The 23077-nt window shown below is 41.0% G+C and overlaps 1 protein-coding gene across 13 annotated transcripts in view; it reads left to right on the top strand.

Annotated features, from left to right (window-relative positions):
* hspg2 (heparan sulfate proteoglycan 2) overlaps positions 1-23077 on the top strand; it is a 222900-nt gene that overhangs the window by 125589 nt on the left and 74234 nt on the right. For 9 of the 13 annotated variants that reach the window (XM_069183859.1, XM_069183863.1, XM_069183864.1 and 6 more), the window contains 11 exons: positions 9265-9317; positions 9925-9989; positions 11166-11306; positions 12028-12219; positions 12954-12992; positions 15747-15851; positions 17130-17435; positions 18801-18872; positions 20173-20256; positions 21517-21609; positions 22659-22748. In XM_069183859.1, coding sequence (XP_069039960.1) covers positions 9265-9317; positions 9925-9989; positions 11166-11306; positions 12028-12219; positions 12954-12992; positions 15747-15851; positions 17130-17435; positions 18801-18872; positions 20173-20256; positions 21517-21609; positions 22659-22748 — 1240 coding nt within the window. The remainder of the gene's footprint in view (positions 1-9264; positions 9318-9924; positions 9990-11165; positions 11307-12027; positions 12220-12953; positions 12993-15746; positions 15852-17129; positions 17436-18800; positions 18873-20172; positions 20257-21516; positions 21610-22658; positions 22749-23077) is intronic. The other 4 variants (XM_069183870.1, XM_069183871.1, XM_069183862.1 and 1 more) reach the window with 3 other exon arrangements.

Genomic DNA, 23077 nt, shown 5'->3' on the forward strand with positions numbered 1-23077 from the left:
CAGCAAATAATCCACTAAGTCCAAGGAGCTTTCAAATAAACCGGGGTTAAAGTGTTAGGGATGTTCAGATCAGGTGGGTAGATCTGATCGCTTTGAGTAGAGTGAAGTTCATCATTACGAATCGAGATGTCCATCATACTTCCTAGAAACTACCTAATGTCCACCAGGCTGTCCTTCCAAACCAAGCCACAGAGCACAAAACTGGTTAGGGATGCCACTGTGATGTGCCAACAGTGACGTTGGAAAAATATTAAAAGTTCTGTGTTTGCGATGAGTCATTATTCCTTACATCATCACAGGCCTTTGAGGGCCAGTGGAGAGAAAAGCTTTCTTGAGAAAAGCAAAGAAAAAGTCCTTTAAAATCTCATATGAGCTATACTGTACTGCAGACGCGTCGAAGGGTTTGTGGTCAGACGCAACAAAAATGGAACTTTTAAAAATGGAGTGTTACTTTTGGCATAAGCCCAATACAGCCCGTCAACCAGCACCATCCCAGCTGTCTAGCTTGGTGATGGCAGCATCATGTTGCAGGGCTGCTTTTATCATCAGGGACTAGGCAGCCTGTCGGGAATGAGAGAAACATGAAATGAAAATTGGACGGAGCAAAGTAGACATGTGGGAAACTTACTTAAGTCACCCAACAACCTCAAGATCACGAATTCACATTTCAGTGGGATGATGACCTGAAACCCAAAGTATGAGGCACACTGAAGTGGCCTCCCAAAAGAAGAGAGCAAATGTTCTTGAGTGCATTAGTCAAAGTCCTGACCTGAAACCAATAACAAAATCTGGTAGTCTGGCTGATTGCAGTGCATCAACTATTCCCAATAAAAGTAGTGGAAGTGGAGCAATTCTGAAAGCAAGAATGGAGAAGATGTCATGTTCTCACCTCTTGCTGTGCAAAGCTAGTGGAGACTATCCAAAAGTACTGGCAGCAGGAATTGCTGCCAAAGCAGGTTCTGCCAAGTATTGGAAATTAGTCAGTCAGAGACTTGTTTTAGAAGGCTGAATACTAAACGCAATCAATACATTTTGCTTTGAAGAATGTCTTTGCTGACATTCAACTTCCTTCACATATAACAGTGCCCAGTCTGATCGTTACAGTGTACAATAAAATAATTGTATTTGAAAAAAAATTATAAACATAATCAAAAACATACTTAATCAAAAACATTAAGCATGACAAAGTTGGATATTATTGGCAGGGTGTGAATATGTTTCAAAGGACTGTATATCAAAATGACAGAAAGTCGGGGATACAGAGACGTTTACACGTTTTAAGATTTTCCTTAGTCCTCAAGATTAATGTTTGCTGTGTTTGCTCATTCTCCTGTGTGGCTGGTTTAAAAGCAGTTTCACGTTTTTATAGTGTCTTGACGTTTTATTCAGAGAAAAGGGAAGGTTTAATGGTCACACAGTCGATGTGGTGTTGTTACTCTCTAGGACAGTGGTTCTGCAGTAGAAGCTCTAGAAATCTTTTAAGTACAGTTTCCAAACAGCCTGTCAGGTATGAGGTACTGTGGAGTAGATCAGGGCTTGATTTTTATGTCGTCTGAACTATACAATTTCTGTTAAGTTTGTAAACACTACCCTCATGTTTTTTTTAGTTTAAATGCACAAATCAGATCAAACATACAACTGTTTAAATTCTAGTCTCAGACAGCTACAAATCCCTATGTGCTGCTTGGCACATCAAATTAACTGTTGAGTTAATTGTATTCTTTTTTAAATGTCAGACAGGGAGATGTCAACTTTATGGTTACTTAGACTCTTTTTATCTTTGTGTGGATAACACTTGAGTTTTCTACTAATGTGAACAAGCCTTAAGCAGTACTCTTTCATTAAATTAGTTTATTTCTGAAGTTGTTATTTATTCTATTTATTGCAAAAGTTCAAACTGCCACTGAGACTACACAATAATATGCAGAAATTTAGGACAGTTTGTAACTTTAAGAAAAGAATAAAATATCGAAAAACCAGGCAGCTGTTGCCATCACTTTTTGCTGGCACATACAGCTGAATTAAAATCTATAACAGGCTCCTGTGACACACCCAGGGACTGAGGTACTTTATTTTAATAGTTGGGTCCGAAGAAAACAGACAGAAACACAGCCATAAGGTGCAAAACTAGTGCTTTTTTATGTTCCAGCAGAGGGAACACAAACAGAATACACTACAAAGAAAGGTCAAGGTTGTGTTTGAGCTGCTGACTAGACTAGCTGACTAGCAGACTAGACTAATAGCAGGCAATTCAGCTAGCTTCAAAAATACAAAACAAACACTTTCATGCTGGAAAATGTATATCGCACTTGCTCAGTTCTACATACAGCAGGGTTCGTCCAGCATCAGACACATGGTCCTCCGTTGTTTCCTGATTCAGGATTCACGACACACAGACTCATGTAGGATCAGTGCACCATTCCACACAGGATCTGCTGTTCTTACTTTCTTCTGCTTTTCTGGAAGCCTCCTGGTTTTTAAAGCATCACCTGAACAATTGAGTTTTTTCAAACTATTCAGGTTATGGAGAACAGCACTGTAGATATACACACTGTATATTTAGCTTCTTTAACAAAACTGAGACACCTCTTTTTGGAGGGATTGCTGGACACATCAAAAATTGGTCATGTATACTGATTACAGTGTCAACCACCAGAATCAATATTCTTCATAATCGTGTTCCGGAAATTGCAATGGTAATGTATAGAAAACTGATATGAGAAAAAGACTACTCCATCCTTTTTGACTCCAATGTAAACAGAGTTTTTAATAGAGTGGTTTGAAATTTGTATCACAGAAGCTTTGTCTCAAAGAATCAGAATCATACTTTTGCTATTTGTTTTATCTATATTGCTTATGCTTTGGTGCTTTAATAAAAAGTTAACCCACCTTGAAATGCTGACCAGCCTAATGGTGCTCTAATACTGAAAGCTCTGGGGTTGTATGGGCAGTGTTTATGCCAGTAACCAAATGCATTACATTCTTGGCATACAAAATGGTGTTGTTTCTGGAAATACATTTTTCTTTTTGTCCTGCGAATCTTTGGAACTCAAAAAGAGTGCAAAGATTACTCCAACAGGAAAGAAACAAGAATGCACTAACATTATGTGCTGATTGTCCTTGAAAGTGTGATGTAGCTTCTGTGATGTTTCATTGACCTTGGTTTTTAATTCTCTGAAACGAAGACAAAGAACCTCAGAAAACTGCAAGGAGGTGTTTCGGAGTGGGAAGCTGGAAGATTTTCTGCCCGTTAATTGCAGTGAAGCCGTTTACAATTTCAGCAACCAGAAGATCTCTCTGCAAGACAGCAGTGGGGATGGTGGTTTTGACGAGAGCCCTGTGGGGTCTGAAGCCGCTGTTGTTGTCATTGACACAAACAACTCAAGAGTTCCTTCTCGGAATTTACTGTCCACTACGAATCACAGTTTGCTACCTATAAAGGAGTCCACCCCAGTTATCCGTAAAGTCAACTTCACCCTGAATAAAACTGCCCCCCAAGGTCCCTCCTTGTACACAGCCTGTCCAGAACTGAGGCCACGCAGCTTCTATACTCTGATGCGACACTCCTTGAACACCTTCAATCGCAGGATGAGCATGCTGGAGAGCAACAGTCTCGACGTGAAAGAAAACCTTCAGGCCATGAAGACAAAACAAGACTACCTGAGCTCCCAGCTGAAAAACCTGACCGACATCCTGCCAGCCTCTCAAAAGCAAGATAAGGTAAAAGAGCTGGAGAGGAATTATGCCGAAATGGAGTCCAGGCTGACCCGACTGGAAGGAAAGTTTGAAATCCTAATCGATGGGTTCACTGCGCTGGCCCAGGAAATCAACAAGCTCAAAAAGTCAAAGCACCACTCCCAGACTGAGAACAGGTCTGCTCTGAAGCAGAACTTTGCTCCTTTGATCACTACAGCTCCTGCACCTACTCTAGCGATGAAAAGATCAAGCACCAGGACAACACAGAACTTGGCATCTGCACCCAAAAGGACAGTGACCTTCACTGCCAAGCAGGAGAGAGTAACACTCCCTAAACAAGCTATAAAGGCAAAAACCACTTCCCAAATTAATGCAGCTATTCTTCGGCCAAACAAAAAAAACACTTCAAAGGCCATATTGGACTCGAAAATTGGGCAGCGAACACAGAAACAAAAACTAGTTAGTGAAGCTCCTTCTTCCAAAGCTGTTCCAGCTAGAAAAAACAAGATTTTAAATGGTTCAAAGCGCAACATCAAAGCAAATTCTGCGCAAAATTCAGAGACAAAGATCAGCAATGGTAGAAAACGTCCCCACAACATTACTACCACATATGTTTTAAAGAAACCTCATCATGCGCCTCACTCAACATCTAGACAGAGGGGAGATGCTTCAGCTGCCATTCTATACCAGGTGGTGCCACCTTCCCATAAAAAGAACACACTAGCTACCCCTTTACCTGCAGAAAAATCAGTCACAGAATCTGCCAGGCAGATTCCATTGCCCAAAAAAGACTCCCGTAAATCACCTATTCCCACCAAACAGAAGCCAGCAAACACAAAGACGCTTCTGAAAAGCACAGGCAAACACGCCACAGCTAAGAGACCAAGCGCTGCCAACAGGAAAAAGCCCCAGCAGAAAACAAGTGTCCTGGATCTACTCAAGCTACTTCAAGGAAGACAGAAACCCAGGAAGAGACAAAAACAGGATCCCTCTCTCCACATTATTCTGGGGCGACTTGCCATTCCCATTAAAATTATCCCTGATTATAACTGAGTTTTGAAAAGAACAATCCCTGTGACGTTGTTTCCCTGGACTAAACATTTTTTTTTTGGAAAACAAATCTTTGGAAGTTTACATTATGGAAGTTTCTGGACTATAAAATGACCTAAATCTGTTTACTGAAGGGTCTTTTTTTGTAAATGAGGGGCTATTTCTTTTTTGTGATCTCCTGTGTCATCAGAAGTGTTCAGTGGATTTCGGGTTTTTGACAGAAAACACGTTTTTGAAATTGTTGAGACGACAACACTGTATGCACTTTTATCTGCAGTGAGGAAAAAGGCTTTAGGATGTTGAAGTTGCACCTGCTTGGAATCGCCTCTGAATGTTCTCACCTGATATTTTTTTTACGTTTTTCTCTTGCCCTTTCTACACTTCAGAAATAGACATGATCTAGTGAGTCCATTGTTTTCATATAAATGTATGTTTTAATTTCAAATATACTGCCTGCAGGATGTCCCACTGAATCCACCTGTCTGGGCTGTATGGCAGTCAGAGCCATCAACGAGGATGTGATTCATGTCTTGTCTGAACCAGCATAGCCCACAGGTGAAGCCCACCTTAGTGATGCTAGTGTACCTGTCTCACACACGGCACTTTCCGTATTCTCTATCTTTATCCAAGCGCAGTGCTTCTCTTTGATCATGTCCCAGATCTGGTTTGAACTTGTTTAATTAAGTTAATTCTCCTGGCTTTAAATGGCAAATATCGAACAAATAGTTTCCCTAATTTTCAATGTTTATCTTTTGTCACATACACATCCCTTTAACCTGGCTTTTTTGCTTTTTTTGTTTTCTTGTTACAAACACAAAACTGCGAAGTCTGAAACAAGGTGAACTGCTTCTCCGTTTTCACAGGTGTTTCATCAGTCCCTGAAGCAGAGAATGTGCATTTCAGATGCACAGTTTCCCACTTTTTGTTAAGATACACTCTTCCCCCATTTTGTAAAGATAATTAGCTACTCCAAATCTGTTTGTAATGCACAATGTTGCAAAATGAAAATTTAATTCCTATTACCTTTTTACATAAAGCTCATAGCACATTTGCAAGGTCAATGAAATTGCCCAGTATCACTCATTGTAACCTTAGGAGTACATCAGTTGTGAAAAGCAGAACACTGTTTCATGTTTATGATGATGCTTATGACAATTAGGTACAGTAAATGAGTTTGACACTCCTGATTTCAACTGTGTTCTGCATAACACAATTCCTGTGAAGACTTTTTCACTTTCATTTTACCTCATGATAAATACTTTGCATATACAGGAAACTACCCGTTTTAATAACAGACCTGTTTGTTATTAAAAAACCCTGCCTTGAGTCTGTTTGAATACGTAACTTGCATTACATGTGCATTTACCTGTACCATTGAATCTTACTATTTGTATACATTGCGTTTAAATGGCTCCAGACAAGACAAGAAGAGGGCATTCAGCCCCTGGATAAACGTTCAGATAAAATGTTCATCTCCTGTAGCTCTGGACATGTTCAAGGCGAAACATGGAAATAATCAGTTTCAGAGAAATGTGTAAAGGGTGATGCCATGAGGGCACCGGCATGGAGACCAGTAAATCTATACTGGCACTGCTGTGGTGTGTGGGTGTAGAAATCAAATTAGTGCCATTGAACTACGGCTGTTCAATAGTGTGACCATGGATGTCCTGGGAATCGCTGGAAAGTGAGAGTGAGGGGCTGCCATCTTTAGGGAATCCTACAGAAAACTGAATTAACATTCTGAATGTCACATGGTGAATGTGAACACCAGGTGACGGTGCTACCTTTTGGCACTCATCCCTCATGTAAGGGTTTAAATGCTGGTCCAAAATGACTACCTCAGAAGTCTCGAATGTATATATTGAAATCATGCTTTGTTTTACAGAATTCCTGCCATGCTGAATTAAACCAAGCATTTTTAGATTTTAACCATTGGCGCAGACAGTTGTGGATGTTAACTATAGTATGTTTTATTGTGTTGCCATGGTAACTTAGACCACTACAGCATGTCCTGACGTTCAGCCAATTTCTGGCGTCTTGAAACTCAATACATTTAAGCCGAGCCAAGAGCTTTTTTTTAAGAATTCTTTCTCGACTGTGTAACTGAAATGTTTTGAGCAAGCTATGAGCAGGCTGGTTTGTCTAAAATAAAATGTAATATCAGTCCGAGTTGCATACTGTAAATATGTATACTTACAGTACATACATATTTGTATTTTGTCAGTGAGGAATGCTATTGTTTAATTTGATTTATAATGTAATTAAAGGATTTCAAACAGCGCAGCAGTTAGTAATGGAGTTTTCTGCTGACAAAACATTCGTGGCCACTGATGTATTACAATAATAATACATCAAAATGTATGTATTACAATACCTAAAAAGCTACAACTGTAGTAAATATCACACAATAATATAGTGTATAATATAGGCTAGCAGGCTCTTGAACTATTTGCATATTTTAAAATGGCCCCAAACTATATGCCACATTTTCCCACATTTACAAACAGATGTTTGCAGGTTCATATGGAACCTAAATATTTCTTGCACTGTACATCTTGACAAGACTGTGGCACCCCATATAAATATTAGTTTGGCTACAGGAAAAATATTTTGCATTTTTCGCATTTCCAAAAAGACAATCATTTAAGAGCCTGTTTGTTTCATATCCCAGGAGTAAGTCTATATATTTGCTTTTCTAGCATTGTGTCGTGTCTTATTTCCTCCTTAAACACAGAGCTGGGATTCGATCCTTTGGGAAGATATGGTACATGCCCAAACAGACTTATGTGCACAAACAGAACATTCTATTAACCAATAATGCATCTTTAAGATCCTTTTGTGGTTAAAAAAAACATAAAAGTGATAACAGGTTTTGAAGTCCCATCTTATTAGTACAGTACCTTGGACCATCACCCTAACTAGCAGAAGAGCTTCCTCTGAGCCAGGTAAGACGTCCTGAAAGCTGTACTGGTGATAGTAGGTACATGTCCTCGTGTCTGCTTGGCAAAGCTTTGGGAAAAGGTGACGCTCTTGCTTCAAAACAGTCACTTGTTGTTGTGGCTTTCTCTTTTTCATGTCATAAACATGCTGCGGGGGTTTCGCTTTCAAAGTTGTGCTGACCGTCAGTTGGGTTTTGTGTGAAATTAATAGCTTCCTTACTACAGTGTTTGGAGGAAAAGTTTCTCTGAGGTCCAGTATGTAGAAAGTCCCATAACTGAAACATTTTCAGGCTGAATAAACATTACCTTGGATTATCCTCGAAACATTACCTTCACTTTTGCGCACAAAGGCTGCTTTTTAAAAACTGAATCCTCCTGCCTCTACTGTACACGTCCTTAAAGTATTTATGATTTGCTGCTTAATTTTCAAAGGATTACAGCTGATAAAGACAACAAACTAATTGTCTTTTCCAGACTTCTTTACAGACGAGACTGTTTGACAAAGGCAGTAGACACAGATTTTGGTATTTGCAAAGTTCATAAGTTCTCTTTGTTGCTCCTTCTTCTGAGGTGTGTATGGAGATCTTTCTAAGAGATGTATGCCCCAACTCCCTGGGTCTTACCGTAGGCCTTTATCAGTGAATCCTTAAAACGAAAATAAAAACACGAGCTTAGGTTTTGGTATTTAGATATTCCTCTTGCCTAAATATGTATGTCTTTGTGTGTATGCTTATGAATGTTGGGTTAAACTTGTTTCTTCAGCACTGCTCCAAGGCAAGTTGCCTTTCTGGAATTTAGACGGGTTAAAGTCTGATGTATTTCCTAGACCATTGAAAGCAGTCTAGTGTAAATGCACTCTTTAAATGTCATCTTCAATGCCATGTTTCATTGTTTTACAATCAAGTAACTTGCATGCCTGGAGCATGAAGGTCAGAGCGCAGGAATGTGGGGATAAGAACTGGAGGCCTACTCTGCATTGTCCATTTTCTTTTGGTGTATTGTTTTGTTCAACATGTAAAAACCTATATTGCTTATAACACTCATGTTGGTGGAAGTGACTGTTGACTGTCCTGCTTTTTTTAAGCTGTGATTTTTGAGCGGAAGGTGCAAAGCGTTCTGATAACAGAGATTAGGTGGCCTCCAGCTGGTGACATTGCTAGGTTTTGAACCTGCAAACACTACTGTACATCACAGAACTGCGTCCTAAGCAGAAGAAATATTGGAGACCCCTCAGTGAGAATTCTAATAATTGCTTTGGCATATTGGTACCTAATGAACAATTGTATTTGGAGCCACTGTAACCCAACCTTTGAAAATTGTAGGGTGTATCCCGAAAATAGATTGTTTTGCCTTTTCAGCTTTCAACAAATTTCTGCTTACCACATACAACTGAAGGAAATGTTTGTTACTAGGTTGCAACTAACAATTCACAGCATCCACATTGACATGTGTTATTGCAGGGGCGCAAGGGCCTGTATGCTGGTCATTCCTGATCTTGTTGAAATTTAAAATAAGTCATTTAGGAGCAAGAATGCTTACTTTTGGCTTCAGAGTCATGATTTCTTTCTTTTTGTAATAGGTGTGCATCTGGTTTTATTGGAAATCCACAGCTTGGGCAGCGTTGCTATAATGGTAAGTCCTTTCCTTCCTCTGTATTTTCTTCGATGATTATTTTTAATTCCGACAATGAACTGTCTGCAGATCAGTTTTGCTAACATTTAACCCACTGCTGTGGCTGAGTTAGTTCATGATCATGTAGATGTCGAACCGTTAGGGTTTCACATGAAAGAAATGCTTTTAGAATGCATTTCTCTACATACAGTATAGAATGTGTCATCAATTATTTTCTCTTGCCCAAAAATGTAAATATCCTTTTCTTCCTCCATATTAGCTACAGTGTAAATATTGTATATGCATCTCAAGTGTTCTCTCCTCAGCATGCGTGGGTGCTGTTGTACTTGGAACAACAGCTGAACCTGTTCCTGGATATCGGAGATGTTCTTGGCAGAGTGTGAGCATCTGCACACTGTGGGTTTGATGGAAGAGCTGGTCTAGTAGTCGAGATCGTAATGCGTTGTCAAAGTGCTGGGACAGCGGATGTGACTGCCGATCAGGAAGATCATCTGTTAGCTCTGCAGCTCTCTGCTCGTGTGGTCTACGGTTCATTCACTTTGGCTCTCTCCCGAAAAGGGGTGTTTGTCCTGTTGTGCTGGATTCAGCTCTCCTTTCTTCTCCCCAGGCAGCTGCAGCTGTGACTCGAGTGGAAGCGTGGGGTGCGACTCTAGTGGAAAGTGCAAGTGCAAGGTAGCTGAGCTCTTTGAGTCCTGGCAGGGTTGTGTTATGTTTTTGTGGGATCGCAATGAAATTGGGGTGGCAGATGGCTGGCACATAAGTCAGATGGAAACCTCTTCTTTGTGACGTTACTCCACTGCTGCGTGGTGAAACAGAACACAACAATGGACAGAAAAGATCAAGATCAGGGGACAGTGTTAAAAGTGGTGAGAATCAGTCACTAGCAATTTGGCCCTGAAATTTACAAGACCCTCAAAGCTAGATAGTCTCCATTTCCTCTGTAATTCATTGCACAAGAACTGAGTCCAGAAACTGTATATACTACAGGGAGATCCAGGTTAATAGCTAGACATGATCAGTGTATAGAGAAAGTTAGACAGTGAAGGAGGTTTCGCAATCAGAGTCCTCTAGATCTGAGTCAGTGAGTTAGTCAACTGGTACAAAGGCAAATCAATCAAGAGTGTTGAGATCCCAGAGATGAAAGCAAACAGGAGCACATGTAACACATCTCACAGCAGAAAGATAAAGAAACATCAGGCTTCCCAGGAACTGTTTCAGAGGCTGCTTTGTAGGCTCTCACATCCAGCACAGGAAGTACAGACTTCTGAATGTACTTCCCAAAAGAGGTAAAGCAGAATATCTAGTCATAAAGAAAGCCAAGTCTATACTTTACTTTAACTTGGAATTTAGCGACGTGGAATTTAAACTTTAAAGCAGCAATTCTGAGTATAGGAATTATCAAGGGACCTTATAGCAGTAATGTATACTTATATCATTATATAATTATAGTAATGCATAATACATTATTATCAATGCATATCAACATTCATTTATTTCATACGGCCGATATTATGTATTATAAGGCTGCTGCACTAAAATCACACCTGTAACAAAAAAGAGATGACATTTCAGATGAGAATAACATCTGAATGACGTCACAAATATGTAGTGTATCCGAAAAAAAAGCTTAGCAAAGAGCCTAAAAGAGCCGTTGACTTCAGTTTGCTGTGAAGGAAGAAGATGATTACACAATTTAAGATGTAGTGATATATTAAATTTAATTTATTAAATCCTGTAATTCACATTCATTCCCATTCCAGTCTAGCAGTAAGTACACATTCCCAGCTCAGGGCTTATCAGACCAGGGTTTGGGACGTCAGTCATACATTTGCATGTTGTCTCTTGCAGATGCACACAGAGGGCCCGACCTGTGGGTCCTGCAAGCAGGGCCACTTCCACCTGAGTGCTGACCAGAAGGACGGATGTCTGTCCTGCTTCTGCATGGGTGTCACCCAGCAGTGCACCAGCTCCTCTTACTACAGAGACGTGGTGAGTGTGCCAGCCCAGTGCCCTGTGCCCCGTCTGTGAGACCACAAATCCCCTCTGACAATTCAATTCAATTCAGTTTTGTTTGTGTAGCACTTTACAATGGACATGGTCACAAAGCAGCTTTACAATTTCCCGGGCCTGAAGCCCCAGTGATCAAGCCTAAGGCAACAGTGGCAAGGAAAAACTCCCTAGACTTTCAAGCTGTCAGTTAATCCTGACACCTCTGTAGTTTGTAGTGTAAAATAGTTACTCTTTAGCTTTATGCATACTTACAGTATATAGAAAGGAGCAAATTATATTAATGATAAGGATCTTCTGATCATGAGTCAATTTGAAAGGTGATGGATTAGCTGCTACAACACTTCACTTTGGTTGCTCATATAGGTACACTTTTGATGCTGTTGTGACCGTATTTTTGAAGATTTGGAAGAATTTAGGCGTAAGGTTTTTAAAACTGGAGAAAACATTAGCGAAGGTTTTGAGCAAATTATTGATGATTGCTGAGTAAATTATTGATGTCTGCTCATGATAGCAATATGTTGTAACTCCTGACTATGTCTAAAAGCTGAGATTTTTGCACAGCAGTGTGCAACATGGCTACCATTGTGACCGTTGAAATGGACGTGGACATCATCGTTGCATATCCATGTGCTTTGAGTAAATATATAACACGAGCCACAATTCTGCGTTGAATGGTCGAATGCGTTGTGCTCTTTTCTAGGTGTCCACCACATTTGCTCCCGGCAATTTCCAGAACTTTGCCCTGGTGAACCGGCAGCGGAGCACACGAATCACCACTGGCTTCACGGTCGAGGTGGCCACAGACGGCACACAGCTGTCCTACAGCAACTTCGGAAGCCTGAGCCAGGAGGCCTCCTATTGGCAGCTCCCGGAGGTGTACCAGGGAGACAAGGTAAGGGGAAGTGTAGCTTCTCCACTCGAGGAAACCCCTTAACTCTCCAAGGTAGTAGCTGGGGTCCATCTCCCATTGGGAGGGCCTATGGTTGGCTTTATTGCTCATCTGAGACCAATTTCAACAGCAGTTCGGGGTTTTATTACATTAAAGACGTCCAGATATGGTAGAAAATCCGATACTTGCAGTTGGAGTCTTATGTGTTTTCCTGTTTCTTACATATGCTTTAGTGGCTTTTCCTTAAAAGTCCTTTTCCTTTAAAACAAAGCTTCTAAGCTGTTTCATCTCCGTCCTGATACTATTGCTTCCTGGCTGTTTGCTAATCTGAGGACCCAGACACTCCTCTCATAAAAAAGGGTTCACTGCTGTCTACACAGTACTGTATGTGGCAGGTTTAAGGTTTGAAAAGCATTTTGCTTTCAGTCATCACCTTCAGTCAAACAACTTTAAGAAAGCTTTGACATTTGGCTGTATTCAGTTAGATGAAACCGGGGTCTGAATAAACTCTAAATGCGGAAGATTCCCAAAGTGGAATCCACTGTATTGATGCATTTTGGGGGTTTATGCCTTCCTGAAGATGCTGACATACAGTATGGGCTCTATCGTGCATCATATTCCACTGAAAGGGCATTGATTGATGGGATCACAATGCAAACCTGAGGCAGGATTTTTGTGAAAAATTGTTTCATTGTTACCGAGCACCACTTGACTGTCATTTGTGTCTATTTCCTCAGAAGGAGGCTTTCTTTGCTCGTATGAGGCGAGCTCACAAGGTAAAGCTCGTTGAGTGCTGCTTGTTCTACCATGCCAAAAATGCCATCATGTGGAACATACTGTAGCTCAGTCGAAGAAAGTTGGAAAGTTATTTGGATGTTTGCTGTTGCATGGGTTGAACTGCATGTGTTCTAACAGAAAAATTGTTACATGTAATTTCAATTATGAACCTCTGTGTTATTATGGGTGGCTTAATTTATATGAGTTTAAGGCGTGTATATTTATATCTAGTAGTGCCACAACAGATTTGATGTTATAAGATAACGTCTATTGATGAAGTGCACCAAATCAGAATACAGTTTGGCTTCTAAGGTTTGTCTAAGATACTTCCTATCCTGGCCATACAGAGCTGAGTAGGAAGTCTGAGAATTCATAAGGTGGATGAATTCATCATCAAGAGGGGAGATCTCCAAATCAAGTGAGTGTTGTCACGGGAAATCAGTAGATTTCTGGAGCATTTTGCCTGTTAGAAAAATTAGTACATTCCACAGCAGCATATACAGTTCATATAAAGAAAAAATTATGAAATGGTGGTGAACGTACAGATCCTGATCCTTATAGATCTTGTGTTTCTTTTGTCACCTTGAAGAACAAGCTCCTAATTTACAAATAAAAACATCTATATGTGTTTAGTAACTCTAAAGTTACTACTGTGAAAGATTTGTCCCTTCCCATTTTTTTCTGATTCCTTTCTGGAATGAAATACACTACCAGTGTTATATAACATGCCGACATGTTACTGCATGATTCAACCTTTTTTCAATGAAAAGGGACACCATTCTGCAGGACAAATCTAAGAATGCTTATAGTGCAGATAATAGCTTGTAAACCGGAGTTTAGGCATTTGTTCAGGATGGTTTTTGGCCTAACTCTTAAATTTGCTTTCCCAAATTAAAGTAAGCCTATATTCGTAATTATCAGGGTCTGGGAAACTGCTTGTAAGAGGAACAAATCCTTTGAAAAACGCATTCTTCATGTTAACTTATTTAACCTTTCGGTTTATGGGTTTACGGGTTGTGAAACTTGATATGGAGAAAAGGTCCTTTCCATTGCAGTTCTGTATTGTTCATAATGTGCATTTGCTTGAAACTTATTCACCTACAGTACGTCAGAATAGTGTTTAGTGAACATTTTCTGCACCTACAAAAAATGTGCTCTCCATTTTGGTCGCAACTGTGGTGGGTCTAGAAAGAATAAGAATGATATTTCACTCCTCTTGGTTCACTGGCCGATGTGAGATAAGAAGATTGAATGAATGAGCAGTACTTCAGATTTGAGTAAAAGACAATAGCCTGTGATATCATTAACAAGAAAGTTTCAAAGTAGAAATGCGTGCGCTGTTAAGTGAATCAGACTGTACTCACAAGGACCTGGGCACACCTGCCATCAGTGAATTCCAAACGTGCCATGCAGTGGTGATCCACCTCCTTTTCTAGCTGTTGGCAGTGGCATGTGCCAGGGACCCTTGCCAAGGAATACCCTCAGGAGATTTCCATGTCAGCCCTGCGATGGTTTTTGAAACCACAGAGACCACCTAGGTGGTGATACCAAACAAACGCTAGAGATTGGTCTTTTTCATAGTCAGTCAATGTACTGTAGTGTCTTTTGTCCTGCTCCAGTGCCGGGTTTATCATCACATTTTTATTCATTTGCAGGCCGTTCTTTATGTCTACTAACATACTACTAACCCTGCATTTGTATTTCAAATGCAATAGATTAATTCCCTACAATGCAGTCATGATGTTGGTAAGCAAGCGCGGCTACATTATGAATCAAGTGTCAGATGCTAAAAGAAACAGGTGGTGGCATTTCTTGTACTTAAATTAAAATCCGATTTTATACCTCTAAGAGCTAAGCAATTTGCTTAATAAATAACACCTTACATCAGGCAGATTAACTAAAACCGTAGTCTTTATTAACATTTCTCTTCTTTAAAATTCACAGAGAAGGTCAAAGTTGAGTTAGAATGGTAATAACTGAAAACACCATGTGCACTGAAATACAAAGGAATGTGATGCTCACACATGGAAATACTCTAAAAGTTGCAGTTGCATAAGAACAAATATAAGATGAAGAGAGCATTTGTGCATCTAGCCCATTTGGTTGTTATTAGCAAGTGGATCTAATTATCTCATCCAGAGTTTAATGGAAGAAGACAAAGTATTGGCTTGAACATCATGCCTCTGGGTAGCATGTTTCACACTACTGCAAGCCTATGTTTCATATAAGTACCTCCTGTTCCAGTTTTAAAAGCTCTTCTATGTAGTTTCTTCTGTCCTCTGGTTTGGTTTTGCTGTTGATTCCGAAAAAGTCCATCAGGTTGACTTTGTTAATGACCAATAGGTGGTGGACAAGAAAATGGAAACAGCTGAGTAAATGAAGGAGACCAAGTATATTGAAAGTAAGGGCTTCCACACGTGGCTCTTTGTTAAATTAAACAAAAAACATCCCAGCATGCTTGGGGCATGAATATAAATTCAAGACAGGCTTGGTTGCATCTAAGTATGTTTATATTCTGTATGCCTTGTCAATAGACACCAGTTCCTCTGAGTTTTGTGACTGCTTTGATTTAATCTCGGACTATTGATCCTTTCTTCACTCTGCATGTGTTTTTGTTATTGATCAGTACTCCACACTGATCCATACCTGCGCCCAGCAAGTGCCATGTGCACACAAATTGCTTCTTTAAACCAAAACGAAATTCCTCGTGAGGGGAGGTTTTACGGGAAGATTTGCTCTATCTGTGTAACTAGAAAGACTCCAGCTTGACCGAGGAGCAGCTGAGGAAGGATGCATCCATTTGGGGATTAATGGACTCCATGGGGACGAGCCATACCAGGTCAAAGAGAGCCAGCAAGGTATTAGGGGTGCTGGAGGCTTTATTGACCAGCAGGCATCAGCTGGCATGAGATACCAGAGAAGCAGCCTTCTAATCTGAACATAGTAGACAAGTGTGACATTGCATGAAGCTGTAACCAAAGCATGCAAATTAAAACTGAAATGTGATTCCCTGATCAGTGCCTGATAGTTTTATATCATAGTTAGCATTACATTTTTGGGGTCTGAACTAGTAAGTGATTGTTTTACAAAGTACTATATTTCTCACTCTCAATGAAGGATCATGTAAACAACACAGCATCTACCAATATGTCTGGGAATACCAGTAGATGTGCCACTCTACATAATCAGCTCTGACCACTCTACCGCAGCTCTGAGAGACTCCTGATACAAAAAGAAACAGCAATATCCCATCAAAAGTCCTATGGAATGCAGTAGTGTAAAGCTAAAAGCACATAATGACAGTAAGATCAAGAGTAAACCTTTTGCACTTCCAAAAGAGTAAAGCAATGTGATTGAAGAGACGTAATGTGAGAGAAAGAATCTCCCTTTTTGTGAGCCAATATACATACTGTAGATGTTTAATTTACAAATTGTATTTCCTGCTTATGTGGGGCACAATTGACTGAGTTTCCTAAGAGTATGAGAATTAGCGTAGACAGTTTAAGACGGGATTTATAACTTTAGCCCTTGACATTCATATACTACTATTTTCTGGGTTTGATTACATGCATAATATAAATAGGTGAAAGTTCTTCCTTGGGCCGAGTAGCTCATCAGATCAGAGTGTCCTGTTGGATGTAAATTCCCTCTATATAGGGTACTAGCCTATCACAGGGTTATGCAGGTCAGGTAGAATCCACATCCCTTTTCTTCTCACTGTACTGTTACTTAATGGAATTGCCTTAATGCAATGAACAGAGGTTACTGGGATTCTGTGGACCACGGATGGAAAGGCCTCTTGGTTCAGGTGTTCTGTCTCTGGATCAGGAAGATCTTAATGTTCAGTCCAGCAATACTGAACTTTTTTTATCTTAATAGAAGCATGCGGATGTCCTAGGCAGGGATGAAGAAAGGCCCTGAAGGTCTCTGTTATCCCAGTGCAGTACACAGAATTGCATGTTCACTCAGTATTTCTTTGAGACTCAGCATGACTGTGAAGAAAACAGCAGTGGCTTGGCTGTCACCCTGCATGTCTCCTCCGTCTCCTGTCACCCCCAGTGGAGCTGCATGTTGAACCTCCTTCTGGGGTTCTTTCCCTGCTTGTGGTCACACACTCTCCTTCGCCTGTCCTCCAGTCCACCACCCCAGCCGAGGAGCTGAAGAGGCTTGATGACGAAATCTGGGCCCTCATCTCCAACTTCTCCAACAGCCCCGGACCTCTCGCTCCGCCTGGGAGCATAGTCGCCCGCGGGCCTCCTGCTTCTCGCTCTTTCTCCAGCCCTCCGGGTCCGCCGGGCCCCCCGGCCTTCCGGGCTCCGGCACCCGCCCCCCCTCCCCCACCGCCCGCTGGCTCTCCTGTCTCCTCCTCCGCTCGGGTCCCCCGGCCCTCCTCCTCTCTCTCTGCATCCCCTGGCCGCTCCCCTCAGCCTCCCAGCTCCCAGGTACAGTACGAGTGCTTGCAAACGCCCTTACAGAGCTCGGTCCCCCACTGCACTGCTGCTAGTGCACCTTAGAGCCTTTCATTTCATTTGGGTAACCAAAACCTTAAACCAGTGGTTCTCCACCCCTGGAGGGTCGGCCAGGCTCCTCGGGTACCCCCTAAGATTATCGTAGGCCTAGAACGCTAAGAAAGGAGTGTTTGTTTTTCTCATTTTTCTGCATGTATGTATGTGTTGTATTATAGTTGAATAAAAATATAATAAGATAAGATCACTTTATTGCCCCTATACAATCTCTTGTATTAGGAATTTGTCTTTTCGCATACCCCATCTTGCTCTCCATGAGACACACAGACAGGGAAAGAAGCTGGGCGTCAGAGCGCAGGGTCAGCCATTTATACAGCACCCCTGGAGCAGTTGGGGTTAAGGGCCTTGCTCAGGGGCCCACCGGAGTAGGATTCCTCTGCCGGCCCCGGGATACGAACCGTCAACCTTCCAGCCACAGGCGCAGATCCTGAGCCACAGAGCCACGACACACCCCCGATTCTGTAATCACTCTCTATAGAATTAACTTTCTCTTTGTTCCTCTTACTAAATATTTTTCCATGATTGGACGGTGTGAAATAAAAATACAAAATAGTTACCCAGAAAAAAACCACATCGCTCCAGTACAAAATCACAGCACAAAGCGTTTCTGGGAATCCGCCACCTTCCTTGATGTGGCTGCGTGCAGATGTCAGCGGACAGAGGACACCCTCTGCAATCGCACTTGCCCCCCTTTCTCCTCATAACAATAGAAATAGGAAAATCTGCATATATGATTACAGAATTAGCTGATAAATTACTAAAAACTAAGCACATAAAAATCCGCCATTTTGGATGCGACACCCAGGGTACCCCTGGTACATCTCTAGGTACCCCCAGGGGTATGCATACCCCCGGTTGAGAACCACTGCCTAAAACCAATCAGTTACTCAGTACTCAGCTGGAAAAATAACTGGCAGTTAAGTGGTTACTCTGGAACCAGGGCAGAATGACCAGACTAGGGAAAGAGACTGCTGCTACTACTGCTACTAGGGGACTGCAGTTTCAGACAATTTTCTTGCAATGCACTTGTGAACAGGAGCCTGAGATCACGCTTGAGAGACGCCAAGCCATGTCAGCTGTTTCTCTGTATAACTTTCTAGTCGCACAGCTCTGAATATTTCCATTTTCAAGCCTCTTAGACTCATTTTCAAGAGGCTTACAATATGCTTTGTACCTCAAATTACAACGTTGACTGCCGAGAGGCTGAGTGAAATCTGATTAGCTCTGCGGTACTTTTTCCTTTTTTTAATCCTCTTCTGTTTTGGGGGGGGACACGGCCAGTCTGTCCTTCAGGCTCAGAGGGGTACAAACTTGCTCCCTCCGCGCGGCCCCAGGCCAGGTGGATCTGAAAAGGTACTGCCCCCGCTACCGGTGGTAAATTTCCCCCCTGACTAACCTCTTCCTGTTTGTGCATGTGAATGCCACTAATATGATAAAGATATGAAGTTACACTCTACTGTTAAAGGTGCTGGCACTGGATGAGGCCTTTCAGCTGGCCAAGTGGGACTTTCTTCAAGTACCTCCAGGAAGGAGTAACTTGATTTCTCCTTGCCATTACTTGCCATTACATTTTATGTGACTCTTATGTTTTGCTTGTGTGCTTTGTACTTCTGTGGGAGAAGCCAAAGACAAATTTCCACAGCAGTGGACAATAAAGTATCTACTGTTATAAAAGTACTGGTGAGCTGAGGTGATCTAAAAATTGGAGTTGACAATTAGAATCAAATATTCTTTCAGGAAAGAATCAGAAGCTCCCTTTCTCTCTCTCATAAAAATCACCTTTTAATTTTGAGCTTCTCTGGACTAACAGTAGGACATGGGAATTGCATACCAGCATATAATGGGTTGGGTTTTCTAAAATTCAGAACCTTCTACAGTATCAAGTGTGGTCATTTTCCTCAGCAAAGCATATTCATAAAGCAAAGTGAATCTGTGTGTGATTCTTAGTGTTTGGGATGAAATGAAGGCTATAGTATGTGTGTGAAAGACAGTATGTCTGCTTAGATTCTATGACATGTATCATCATTATAGAACCTGCTTGCCAACAACACCAGTATCAACATCAAATATTGTTTAAAGTAATAAATAGTAAGAAACAAAGTATTCCGAATGTGCTGTGTAGTATAGACTTTTGATTATCTCTCTGTCCTTGAAACCAATTATATTGGGAACTACTCAAAGTCCCTGCCCGCAACAGCCCTCAAAGTTTCAGAGTAAATGCAAAAAAAAAAGATGAAGATCAGGGGTAATTAAATATCAGTGGTATAGAAGCTTGCGATTGTAATTGTAAAATGTAATTTCATCTTAGCATGAGCCAGTTTTTAAAAAAAATATGAGGCTAAGTTAGAGTTGTACGTTTATAGACATCCAGTTTCAAGATCTGTTTAAACAGGACCCTGGCAGTTTTTCTAGCCTGTTGAATTGTAGTCCATAACAGATACTGTACATCAGCCAGCCACTGTGGAGTCTGTATTCATTTTGTTGTGTTACAGGCATCTGCTGCAAGAGTGGAAACTGTGCTAGTGGTCTGTGCTTTACCAGTTTGTGTGAAACCCTGTTTTTGTGACTGGTCCCACCGTCTGCTTTGCTTTCCTTTCCTGTCTTTTCTCTCTCCCACTTTTCTCTCACTGCTCTCGGTCTTCCTCTGTCCCAGTACGCTCTGGTCTACAAAGGCTTCAGCCTGCTTCCTGAGGGCCTGTACTACTGGCAGCTGCCACAGCAGTTCAAGGGGGATAAGGTAAAAAGAGGCCAAGCCTGTGTATAACGCAAAAGTGAAATCAAACGATGATGTCATCTCATGTACTGTATATTCCCATCTAGCCTGTATTCACAGGGGTTGGTGCTCCAGTGAAATAGCTGGACTTCAATAGTTACCTACAGAGTTCTCTTGACAGCAAATTACTGTGGTGATGGTCATTAAATATGTCTGTAGTTTTGAAGAGTATAATCATCTGTGTTACATGGAAAGATAGTATCACATTGATGGGCAAACGCTAGCTGGACTCCTGCTACAAAAACCCTGTTTCTATCTCTAATTTAACACTTTGAGCATTGCAAAGCATATTCTCTCATATTTGCAAAGCCCTGGTTGTAACTCACTACCTGAGGGCTCCCGACCGTAATTAAAATAGACTCATTCTACCTCAGCTTAACTTTAAGTACTTAAAGCATTACCTTTATTTTCTTAATGCAGAAAACAGTGTTGTTTTTGGTTCTGCTCACTCAAAGGTTCCTCCAGAAGGTTTCCCCAGACTTGAGGAAAGAAAGATTTGCTGAATGGGAACGCATTTCTTTCTGATAAGTTCAGACAGGACCTACAAGGGGGTCTAAAATTAACTCTGTTGCCATCGTTCTTTGAAAAAACTGTTTCGTGAAGGGCTTGTTGCCATTTCATTAAGGAAATATGTGTTTATCAAATGATCTTTTCTGTATCAGCCTTGTGAAGTGTCCTGTGCTTAAATACAAAATGCTTACAGTTAAACTGCATGTATGGAAAGAAAAACTTAAAAATATTGTTGTAAACACTGTCTTGGATAAATATAAAATTCTCTCCTCTCAAGTTATTTACCAGGAAATGTGTTTGCTTTCAGGAATAATTCTTCTAAAGTGGTTGTAGTCTTCAATCACCCATGGTGTAATATTTCTAGATCAAAAACATCTGTGATCAGCTTCATTGCATTTCAGTAGTCTCGCTCAGTTCATTGAAAATCTATGGAATTTAAAAAAGTCAGAATTCTGGGTATTTCTGAAGTGTTGAGAAGTATCTCCCTATGCAACATGTTCATGTAGCCATCTCCTTAGTAGTATTGCTAACCAGTATGAAATAAACAGGTTTGTAATGGAAAAATGTGACACTGGACTTGCCCCTATATCTGTAAGGTAAGTTGACTTTACAGATAAAATGTAATATGTATTTATCTGTATGTGCTTAGTTAGGAGACTTGTAGACAAGTTTGTACAGTGACTGTAATGGGATCACCTGTCTCCTGCTGTCCAGGTGGGCTCCTATGGAGGACGGCTGAAGTACACCATCTCCTATGTAGCGGGCCCAAGAGGATCTCCTGTCGAAGACGCAGACGTGCAGATCATTGTGAGTGTCTACGCTGTGCAAACGTAAAAAAAACAGCACGCTGAAAAGTCAGAAAAAAGAAGCAGCAGCACAGCATTTCAGCTCTTAAAGCTTATTCTGGCATGAGGGATTAACAGTTGGAAAGAAGTGGTTGTTTTTTTTCTTTTTCTGCTTTTCAGCACGTACTGGAGTTAACCTGTACTTGTGAGCTTGCGCGCAACACGAACAGAAACAACCCCCTGCTCAAACGCTTGTAAAAAGTCTGTCTTTCTGCACAGGAAATTAGTTTGCGTTATAGAGCTCCTGACAATAAAATAAGACGCACAAACTGTATAAGCAAGAAATTCCATATCTAGCATAATCGCGTGCCACTGTCTGTGTGAGATATGTAAGGAGTCACTTACAATTCTAAATGTTTCAGCCTGACCTTTATAAAGAACAGAAGCCTTACAAAGTGAGACTCCTCTTTTTTCCCTCTAAATACTTTCATGTTTACTATTATAACTGTTTCTAATATTGTATTTATTTTAATTGGCATTATATCTAGTTTGGTTTTGCTTCAAAAAGTAAAAAAAGTAAAATGTAAAAATAAAACTGTTTAATTAGTTATTTAAATATTTTTTATAGAACAGTGTCACAATGGACTCATGCACATTATATGAGATTGACTATAAAATACTGTACATTTTTCTTCATATTCCAATTGAATTGGCTGTCTGTAATGAAGTCTAAATACTGCGTGATGGTTTTGAAAAGATTCTAGAAACATACTGTACTGGTCTTGTTCTCAAAATAATAAGCATATCCAGGCATTGCTGCATTAATGAACATATTCCCCAGCATTCAAAAGTATTGAGTTCCAATGTTCCTTTGGTAAGTGCTTGTTTGGGACTCAAAACATATTTCCCCTGATCTTCGACTGTGTTCCTCCTCTGTCGATGTCTAATTGTCCTTTCAGACATCTGGATTTTCTTTTCCTTGCAGCTGTGAGCAGGAATGTCTGATTGGTGTGCTGCAGATTGTAGATTTCATTTCTCTCGCGTTTCATCTGCTGCTTCTTCTCCTACCAGGGCAACGATATCACGCTGGTGGCCCGGCAGCCCTGGCCAAGGGGACAGAGCACAAGGGAGTCCCGCAGCTTCGAAGTCGTGTTCAGGGAGGTAGGCTGCCTCTCCCACCCCTCCCTCTTGCACCCTGGGTTCATCTTTACTGGGGTTCGAGCTCCTGACAAACTAGTGCCCGTGGGGGAAAAAAAGAACATGGGCTGTATCCTCACAATCCCACTCTATCAAAGTTATTTAATTAAAGGAGACTGAGGAGATTTTTTGGACTAACGCAGGTAAAAGACCTAGACGAAGCTTTCTAGCCCACAACCTTTCCTATTTAGAACACCCAGCCTGATTTGTACACCCATGCTATAACCAGTCCATCACAGGGCAGACACAGACACGCACACCCACACCAGGATCAATTTTCCCTGAAGCCAATC

This window comes from Lepisosteus oculatus, chromosome 25 (assembly GCF_040954835.1).
Source record: "Lepisosteus oculatus isolate fLepOcu1 chromosome 25, fLepOcu1.hap2, whole genome shotgun sequence".
NCBI lineage: Eukaryota > Metazoa > Chordata > Actinopteri > Semionotiformes > Lepisosteidae > Lepisosteus > Lepisosteus oculatus.